Source organism: Phalacrocorax carbo, chromosome Z (assembly GCF_963921805.1).
Source record: "Phalacrocorax carbo chromosome Z, bPhaCar2.1, whole genome shotgun sequence".
NCBI classification, from domain to species: Eukaryota; Metazoa; Chordata; class Aves; order Suliformes; family Phalacrocoracidae; genus Phalacrocorax; species Phalacrocorax carbo.
The window spans coordinates 75,609,208-75,619,772 of NC_087548.1; the positions used below are offsets into that span (position 1 = coordinate 75,609,208).

The 10,565-nt window shown below is 42.6% G+C and overlaps 1 protein-coding gene across 3 annotated transcripts in view; it reads right to left on the bottom strand.

Annotated features, from left to right (window-relative positions):
• Positions 1 to 2,349: 2,349 nt before the first annotated feature.
• GRIN3A (glutamate ionotropic receptor NMDA type subunit 3A) overlaps positions 2,350 to 10,565 on the bottom strand; it is an 83,389-nt gene continuing 75,173 nt past the window's right edge. For all 3 annotated transcript variants that reach the window (XM_064438984.1, XM_064438983.1, XM_064438982.1), the window contains 3 exons: positions 7,237 to 7,401; positions 6,418 to 6,491; positions 2,350 to 2,825 (listed from right to left, as the gene is read on the bottom strand). In XM_064438984.1, coding sequence (XP_064295054.1) covers positions 2,489 to 2,825; positions 6,418 to 6,491; positions 7,237 to 7,401 — 576 coding nt within the window. In that variant the 3' untranslated portion in view covers positions 2,350 to 2,488. The remainder of the gene's footprint in view (positions 2,826 to 6,417; positions 6,492 to 7,236; positions 7,402 to 10,565) is intronic.

The window sequence follows — 10,565 nt, forward strand, 5'->3', positions numbered from 1 at the left end:
CTCCCTTGGTCAGAGGAGGGAGGAAGTAAACATGAGGCCCAACAACATGGACAGGCCAGAACCATCTATGTTCTTCAGTGCATCTTGCCATACCCAATCCTGTTCCTGCTTATGCAGCCTGCAGGCATTCACGTGCGATACTCCCCATCCCATAGAAAGCTATGGCAATCTTTTTTTCTGTCCCCTATGGGATCTGGCTGGAGCAATAGTTGAATTAGACAATAACATGCCAAAATGTGTCTCTGTTAGGTGACAGTAACTTGGATCTTCTCCCAAAAGGCTTCCAGTTGGTGCTGCAGTAATTTGGAGTGATCCCTATTCTGCATTTGCCATGGGAGGAGCCCCTAAGGCACCCACCAGAAATACATATTTTTGTTTAACACTAATTATTAAGCAGTTGACATTTTTTCACTTAAGTTTTTGTTTTTAAATGAAGAGTGATTTGTTGAAAGATTGGGTGTTTGGATTGCATCTTTGAACTAAAACCTACATTGTTGTTGAAGATATCACTAGCATTTTCAATTACTTTTTTTAAAAAAATCTTTTTCTGGGATCATGCATGTAGAGATAAGGACATAACAAACTGTTGATAAACATAGTGATGAAACTGGGCTGAAATACTTCTTTCCTAGTGTTTGTCTCATAACGAAAAAGAGCAGTGTTCATCTGTTCTAACCAAATTATGTTGGAGGTTGTAAGGTATTGGATGCTACTCAAATAAAACGCTTTTCCTAAAAAACTGGGTACCTAAATGCGGGCGGGAGGGTAAGGGAAAGGCAAGAAAAGCAGCTGAAGTGACTTGCCCCTAGTCATCTAGCTCGTCAGGGGCAAGGAAAGAAGGGACGTCCTAGGTCTTTCACACCTATGTGATGTGCAGGGCTCTGGACCCACTTTCCTGTTTGGTGTTGTAATTACTCCATCCTGTGTTACTGACTGTTGAAAGAAGCAGACACACTTGCTGCCCAAAAGCAGAGGCCAAGGACTGAGTGGGAAATAGAATATGAGCTCCTCTTGACACAGCTAATTAGTCTGGGTATCACTGCTACTGGCGTTTAGTGGTCCAAACAGAGCTTTTTATTTGCAAGCGTTTTTCAAAGGTTAAAGGTGCAAAAAGGTAGAATGCTTTTTTGAAACTCCAAAATACAGTTTCAGATCAGCCTGTAGCCTTTAAACCATGCCTGGTGCTGGTGAGAACATCACCCATGGCAAGATTCACACAGGCGGATGAGGTACGGGGAGGGTAAAAATGACTTTGGTGACGTATCTGGGAGAGTGGTGTTAATTCTGGCAGTGTTACAAACATTCTTTGTCATAAGGGATGTGTTGGGAAGAGTTGTTTGAAAATTAGTAGAAATCCTGTTTAAATAACACAGTTGGTTGGGTTGATGCAGTATTTATTCAGATGCTGAACAGCTTACCCTTCCTTCCCCTCTGCTCATCATCCAGGTGGGACGGAGCTCCTTTCAGTACATTGCCTTTGACACCGCAACTTTCATTCTCCTTCACAGTGAGCCCTGGTCCACAGGGAGGCTTTCGTGGTTCCCTTTGACTTCACTGGGAGCTTAGCATCAGAATAAATCATGGACCAGAACTCCTTTATGTCACTTTGGTTGTGAGAAAGAATCTTACTGTCAACTGAAGACAGAGAATATTAAGGGAGTAGTTTCATATGGGTAAATACTTACTGTCGACAGCAAATACAGATTTACAGTACTGCCACCCCTCCTTCCCCTCATCCTTGCTCCGTGCCACTGTAAACCCATCCCCTCACATCTGCCGGTGCAGCTGATTTCATGGCTTCTCTCTGGGTGGGAGTGGAAGCCGAGCCTGGGCTCTGAAGCAGACAAAAGGTGGTGGTTTGGTTTTTGCCAAATTACTTTTTAAGCTGGGTGAGTTCCTTTGTCACAGTCACAGAGCAGCCACATCTGCATTTGTGCTGACAGAGCTGAGGGACTGGTGTACTGGGATTGCCACCAAGAATTTGTCTTGTGAAACCACAGCCTGTGGCAGGAGGGAAGGGATTGCCAACACAGAACTAGAACCTGGTGTAATGAGCCTTAGCATGAATGGAAAATAGACCCATAGATATCACAACAAAAACGTACCAACAAGGGACATGCTTCCAATGAGCAGTTTACGTTTCCTTTTTTTTTCTTTTTCTTTTTTTTTAATTAATGCACAGAAAGGGCTAAAAAAGTGGGAACCTCACTGTACTGTCAAGTGGAGGAACTGGGCAGTCTTGCTGTTCAGATGCTTTTTGTTTCTCCAGTCCCTTGGGAATGGCTGATGTTTGCCAGGAGAATGAGAAACTTGCTATGAAAGGAGGAGGACTCAGGAGGGTGGCAGTGACTGTGGGCTGCTGCAATTCTGCTCTCATGAAGAGCATATTGCCTGCTTTATTTTTGCACCTCTTTCTGGCATTACAAAAGTGTGTTACAAATTTTACAGAGGAAGGGAATAAAAGGGGGAAAGGCCCAAGTATGCTGGCCTAGGGCTCTGCAGTCCTGTTTGTCCTCTGATACTCTTCCAGCTCTGATTTCCTGTCCATGGCGAGTTGCAGCTCCTGCTTGATGATTTCGATCTGCTTCTCCAGCTCCATAAGCTCTTGCACCACTGAGGTCCTAGCAATATTGAGGGACTCTGCTTTCCCGTTGGTCGTTAAAGAAGCTGGAGTCTCTCTCCCTACCTGGGGCAGGGGGATGTCTTGGTGCTGTCGGATCGTCACCTCGTTTTGCCCTTCATCGGTGCAGATATATTTTTTCCGATGACAGTTGCCCAGATTGGCTGTATTCCACACAGCATGCTGGCTGTTCCCTACATGGGACCTGAACGGAGATGTGAGAGTTAATACGAAATCAGAGCTGCCTCTTGTGTGTATGCAACCCTCCCCTGTGAGCCATTTTACTGAAAAAATATAATGCAACTGTAACGAATTACATGGAAATATTATTCCTTTATCCTTGGAATTATTTTTCTTGAGAAGCACAAATCATGAATGTAAATGGCCAAATTTTTCTGATTAAGCCATAGCACAGACTAGATCAGAATCCTAAAATTCAGCTTCCCTAAACCTTTTTTTTTAAATTAGTTATGAAATTACAGTCGTCTCAGCTCATCTCAGGAAAATGCGAGTCCTTCTCTAAAGGTTTCTGAAATCTTTTCTGGTTGCAATAACCTAAGTTCAGTACAGCGTTAGTCCTTTGTGTGTTAGTACTCTGTGCTAGCTTGGGCTTTTGCTCCCATGGAGGAGGGAAGAGGCTGCCTGGAGTCGGTGTGGAGACATGAAGGGGAAAGTGTACCCTTTGGACTTGAAGTCTTGCAGAGTAGCTGCTTGTGCTTTGGCAGGTGGACACGATAAACTGTATCCAAGCCTTGCAGTGTACAGACATGAGCTCCCTGGCAAAATAAGTAGAATTTGGAGTTTTCGTGTTGAGGAAGAAATTCCCATTTGGGAACTTTTTCAAATACTTGAATGTTTTCCTGTGGAACAGTCTTCCCAAAATATTTTTGATTCTAGAGAATCTTGTCGCTCTTTCTTGGGAACTTTACACTGCAGCTCCTCCCAAAACAGGGAGTTTCCCAGGGTTTCTTCCCAAATAGAGGAGCACCCTGTGGCCTCCACTCTCCAACTGGAACATAAGCACAGGGTTTGCTGTTGTGGGAGAGGAGCTTGGCTTTCCTACCTGCTTTACCTTTTGGATTGATCTGTGTGACTTCATTTTATAAACAGAGGTTGAAACTCTGAAGTAGCTGGTCTTAAAACTGCTCCATCATAGGGGTCTTCTGTGGGTATCCTTGGACAAAATGCCTATTAGTATGAGCTACCAATTGGCTTAGGTTAGGGAAATTAGGTTAGGGAAAAGGATTAGCATTTCAGGATTGGGATGGCTGGAAACAGTTGGTTTAGAGCAGGATCCTGGTGATGGGAGTAGATACTTCTCTCACCTGCCTGGAGAGAAGGAAGTTGGAAAGTGGAGATTTCGTTAGAGGAGGTGGCAATCAGGAGTGTTTTCAAAAAGATGGGATGGCAGAGAGGGAGGAGGGAAGGCTTTAGGCAGGAGTGGCAGCCCCCACCTGGGTCACGCTCCAGAGGGTTCAGGGAGTTCCTGCAGGGACGCTTATGCAGGGTTGCTTATTTTTGTGTAGATCAGCGATTTTCTCATACTTCTAAATATGAGGAAGACTCTCTTGAGGAAGACTCTCAAGTCTTGTGCTAAACTGGATGTGTGTTTTGTGATGCAATTATGTTAATTCCCTGAAGAGATGAAAACAAACAAGGACCTCTTAAGCACTTTTCAGACAGGGAATAGGATTAGCCTGGGCAGGTGGAAACTCGCAAAGCATTTCCAGGGCCAAGAGCAGAAAGCCACCACGCTTTCTGCATTTCCACACAGTGGTCTAGACAAAAAAGGCCACACAGCAAAGAGCAGAACTACTGACAAGGGGCTGTGGTGCCCAAAGCTGTCTCCCCGCTGTGTATCTCTGCGAAAACCATGGTCCTCAGGGTCCTGGGCAGCCAGTGCAGCCAGCTTGCCTTGGAGCAGAAGTACACATCTCAGAGAAGCTTCAGTCGTTTGTTTTGTTAACATTTCTCAGAGTCATACCATTAATCCATAATTTCTGATACGTTTTTCTTTCCTGTCACAAATCCAAACGCACCTTTTTGATAAGTGTAAGCAACTGACCCAGCTTCTGCTGCTGTTGGCAGTGGTGATTTTGTCTGGGGGTCTGGGCAGGTTTTAACAAAGGCCAGTGTGAACAGTTAACACCCAAGTTTTGTCAAGTAAATTAAACTCTTCACAATTTGGCCACCGATGCTGAGCAACTCTTCTAGTTTTTGGAAAGTTATGACCTGAAAAGAACAGTGGATTTTCTTCCCTGAGGGAAAAAAGTAGCATAATCCGATTCTTTCCACCTGTTTTCTGTAACTTGGTGCTTTTAATAATTCCACAATCCCCAGCAGGAATAAAAGAAAGTGTAAGACTATAATTGATTTGAGAGCCCTGGGTCATACCTTGCCACTTCATGACAAGCTGGACACCATGTTACTATGTGTCTTGAGGCAAAGAGCAGCTCAGACCATGCAGAGCAAAGACAGTGGGTGGGTGTGCATGCACACACTCAGGGGCTGGATGCTGTGTGGGCAGAAGTTTTTGAGCAGCAGCACATCTTCAGTCTCAATATTGAAAGAATATCTGTGTGATTCTTTTTCTGTGCCATTCTCTGTGGGTCCTATGGCCATCTCCTTGTGTTACATAATTTTTGTTCTGCTTAGTATCTGGCAAATAATTTAGTTGGTGCTGTTTGTATTATCAGAGAGATAGAGAGCCTCCTCCCCTGGAAAACTCTCCCTCTGGGTGATCACCTCAGGTTGTGGGAGTGTGAATTCTACCACCCAGTGAGGAGGATGTCGGATAAGGAAATGTTTTGCATCAGTCAGCTGCTGCTACTGCTGTTCAAAGATTAAAAGTGAGGAGCTGCAGTGTGCAAGGAGGTGCCACACTATGGGGCTTTGTGGGGCAACTAAGATGAAAGAATGAACAAAAAAATCGGTTGCATCCGCTTTTATATACTTGTTTGTATATAGGTAGTCTAGAAGCTTATAGATGTTAACTTCTTATATTTGCTGCCGTTAGTGCAGGATTGAGAAACAAAACACAACACACATTTGCATATGTGGGTTTCAGTCATGCCAAATATCTAGCAACAGCCTGGAAGACATTTCTCCTAAAGTCTGTGGCTGAACTTACCTGTAGAAAAGCAATACTGCTGCCTGTACCTTTAAAAAGGGCACTAATAGTTTTGAGTTACTGAGCAAATACATAATTTTAATAAAATGCCTTGTGTTCCTGGTAGCTATAGATAAGATTATCTCCTCTTCAGAAGACACTGGCTATGAAAACAAAGCAAGGTTGGTCCCTATTTTTTTTCTCCAACAAGAGTTGTTTGAGACAAAGATTTCTGAAATTAGTGAATTTTCCTCTTCTCGTCTTTCTTATTTCTCATTCTAAAAAATAAGAAAGATGAAAAAGTTTCTAACATATATACTGCCTGATCTCTCCTTCATTGTGAAGCTATCTCACAGGGCCCTAGTTATCTGCCAGTGCTTCAGTGAGTAATTAATTGCCTAAAAACAAGGGCAGTGGACTTAATGCAAACCCTGTCTTTAGAATGGGGGTGCTTTTATTAGCTGTATGCAAAATCATGAAAGAACACAATTTGTAGACTTAATACTTTATGTTGGAAAAGATTCATTCATGTCTGCCTCCTGCACTTGTAATTTCTATCTTATTTCTCTTTTTTTTGGTTTGATTATCTTTGGGTGTATTATATCCACAAGTAGAGACCTAGACACAACATATTTAATTTCAAATTAATTTTTGTCATTTGTGTTTTAAGGCATGCAAAACTTCTTACCTCTTTTCTACTCGTTTTGTCTTAGGCTGATGTTTGTCCTCAGTAAAAGAACTGTTCAGAGCACGATGTAATCTCTACAGGGAAAAGAAGACAATAAATAAGTAAAAGCAGGATTAAGAATAGCTCCATAAAGAGGTGAACAATTTGGGCTTTGTATGATGGACTTGAGCATAAATTATTTTGCACATTCAAGGTTACAAGCAACATCTGTGCTTTGTCTTCACCACAGATTTATTTTCCTGTAGTTTCCCAAGGAAGTGCAATCTGAAAGGTTGATAAATAATCTGTAAACAATCCTTGGTCAAAAAAAGTGGATCTTGGCAAACTTCATTATTTTCAAAAAGTTCTCTTTCATTGTGCTGCTTTAAAGCAATAGAATCTCTTCCTTTTTTGTGCCTTTTGCTGCAAACCTCTTCATTTAGAGCAAACACCCAGAGTAATTTTCTTCCATTATTTCCCTAGACTAATGAAGGAGGTTAACCAGCACTTCCTGCCTGTATCGGAAGTTTGGGAGCCCGTAACAGTGAGATAAAGTGTCGCGGATAGTCAGCCCAGGATAACAACACCATTGTTTCTGGTGTTCAAAAGCTTACAAATGCAAACGGAAAGGTCCCTTCTGTAGCCTTTGCAATTGCGAATATTTGAACTGTTTCCTCTGTGCTTCCCATTCCATCCAGAATAAGCCTCTTCAAATTCCAGAAGCTGCTGTCACACTTCAAATTCCAATCATCAGAGCCCTTACAATCTTTTACACCTTGTTCTTGTCCAGGCTTTCTCATCAGCCACATGACTTTCACAGGGTTACTTGTGAATACAAACCTGACTTGTATGGAGCCAGTACTTCATCTTGGATTTCTTCTTGATTCGTGGTAGGACCAGTCTGTAGACAATGTGTTCCCCAATGGTAGTGAGAATGGACAAGCCAAACCCAATGCACAACATCACAAAGAGCCCAGAAAAGTGCTTGATGCCCATTTGCAGAGTCTGTGAATAAAATGAAAAAGGGAAGTTAATGAAGTAGGCTGTTAGCGTGTTTTAACAGATGCTTCTGTTTTCTCATTTGGAAATGTGGTCTGACTGAATACACAGTGGTAAAATACTGCAGAATAGTCTGGATACTGTTCACAACAAAGCATTTCTGTGCTGCAGAAAGCATGGTGTTCAGTCAGAGCAAAGGGCCTGTCATGGAATGAGAATCGGCCAAAGACCTGGGAATTTTTTCTCTCCTGTTGTTTCCCTAATGAGATTAAGCGTCAAACACATACAAGAGTCCAGTATTTGTGGTGGCTTTGCATTTGTAAAAGCAAATACTGCTTGACAGAATACAGTCAATGAACTGTAGAGCAAGTCCTTCAACAGCAGTGAGCTAAGAATGACTGTTCATACTTCCTGGGAACTAACTTCCTCTTTTTGTGCTTTACCCTTGAAGGAAGGTTGTGGAGAAAATGTTTTGAAGTAGTAGCACAAACATGGCACCGCTCCGCTCCCTACATTAACAGGACTGAAATTGTGTTTGTTAGGAACTCCAATGGCAATTATGAAAACCAGGAACACTCTCGCCTTGTTCTGCCGACCCACCCTTTTCATGTAGGGTAGGAAGCATTTAATGAATTTGAGTCTCTTATTGGCATAAATCATGTTTGAAGACCAAGAAACCATGTGCAGCAGCAATCTGTACCACAAACACCTGCACTCCAGTGGGTGGGTTCGGTTTGCATGTTATGTATAATTTTAGTACCTTTATTCTCATGCCTCTGTAACTCAGTTATGAGTTCACCAATAACTAAAAACCTCTTGCTAATAATCACTGCCCACAGACTACTTTGGAAATATTTCCAAGAATACCAGTTCTACTCATGCCTTTCTATTAAAGAATGTTATTCCCCACGTCAGGAAAAAATAGGAGCAGAAAATTGCTTGGGTAGGGTTGTGTGTCAGGAGATGATATCTGGGATGCTATCCCCATGGATAACTGACCTGTGTGGTCCTTCAGTTTGTTGTTAGTTTGTGGGGGGTGGTGGTGGGGATTGTGCTTTGTTCTGACTATACCTGTGTAATCCAGAAAAGAAACTGTATTCAGTTGAAAGATAAATCACAGGAAGTTTGAAAAATCTTGTTCTGAGGTCATTTAAAGCCGAAGAGTTGATTAGTGATAGGTCCATTTAAGTTGAAGTCTTGGAAGTCCCTTTGTATACTTTGTTGGGCAATTGTGAGCAGTGTTTCTTTTAGTTTTCATGTTTCATTTCTGTTCTTTAGAACAGAATGATGTGATATAGCACATCATAGATTTTTAACAAGAACAGAGCTTCAGCAATCTAGCAGAGTGAGAACTTCTGCATGTGGCACTGGCAATGAACTCTTATTTTGGGGGTTCTCTGCCAAAACCAACTTGCTTGCCCCAAAGTGCACTGAGCAGAATTTTTGGGAGCAGAATATTTGTACCAATGAATAAAAATATCAAGGGTGTTGAAGGGTATAATGGGGGTGTAAAAGCAATTTCTAAAAAAACGTACTGCAGCCTGGAAAGTGTTGTGGTTCAGCCTCAGTCGGCAACTAAACACCACACAGCTGCTCGCTCACTTGTTCAGGGGTGAAGTCCCACAACACTGGGGTGCCCACTGTCTTAGGCATTTGCCCATACTATCCCACATACCCTGCCACCCATAGCTATCCAGCCTTGGGGCAGATCTCTGGATGGTATTCTGAAATTGCTTATTAACCTTAGACAGAACTGAAACCATCTGCCAAAGCAATACCAGCAGGTGTATCTGAACTACCCAAGGGTGTTCAAGATACTGAAAAGTTGTTGTAATGAAGGAGGAGGCATCATATAAGATGGTAGCTAAGGTGCCATTCTGTGTTTCCTCCATCAAAAAACACTCAGAGGAGGAGCTATAATTGCTAACTGTCTCCATGAGGTGCTTCCCGAGGTACAGTAATGGCTTCAATATAAACCTCAAATACCAAATAAAACTAAAGGCCAGTGTTTTAGTAACAAGCCTCCCAGGCAAAACACCTCTCATCACTGCAGAGCACAGCAAACTACAAAAAACCAATAGCAATTTTTAACATGTACTTCAAAATCAGCATGGTCTACACTGGACAAATTAATATTGAGAACAGATGAATCAATGCTGTGACCAGCAACTCTTATTATCTCAACCCTTTGAGCCCCACATTGGGTGCAAAAAGGACTGTTGTGGTTCAGCCTCAGTGGGCAACTAACACCACGCAGCCGCTCGCTCACTCCCTCCATCCCTGTGGGATGCGGAGAGAATCAGAAGAGCAAAAGCAAGAAAATTCATGGGTTAAGATAAGAACAGCATAATAATTAAAATAAAATAATAATTATAATAATAATGATTATGATAATAATAACAATAATGATAATATAATAAAAAGGAAAAGGGAAAAATGGAAAAAAGCCAAAAAAACCCAATACAACCACTTACCACCCACCAATCGATGCTGCCAGTCCCCGAGCCGCAATTGCTGCCTCCCTCCCCCAGCCAGCTCCTCCCAGTTAACCCACTGGGCATGACGTTACATGATACGGAATATCCCTTTGGCCAGTTTGGATCCTCTCTCTCAGCTGTGCCCCCTCCCCTCCCGGCTTCTTGTGCACCTGGCAGAGCGTGGGAAGCTGGAAAAGTCCTTGACTTTAGTATAAGCACTGCTCAGCAACAACTAAAACATCGGTGTGTTATCAACATTGTTTTCATACTAAGTCCAAAGCACAGCACTGTGCCAGCTGCAGCGAAGAAAATTAACTCTGTCCCAGCTAAAACCATGACAAATGGAAAGTGGAAAAACACAATAGAGTGATTGTGGAGTAGAAGGGTGTCAGAGTCTTGGCACTGACTGATGCTGAGAGTGCATCAGTTCAACCTAAAAGCAAAAATTCCCTCTCAGCATTGGAATTTCATGTTGGCAAGAGCCTGTTGTCCCATACTTTCTCCTTACAGTTTGGGGAACAGGAGGGCGACACAAAAATGACAGGTGGTAACACTTTAAACTGCTCAAAAACCAGTGTTTGACTGGAGGTCTGTGTTACCTGGCCTGCTTCTTTCAATGAGCAGTGTAGCCCGCCTTTTAGCCCAGGTAGCATAAGAGCAGAATGAGGTCCCACATCTGATGTTTTTCTCAGA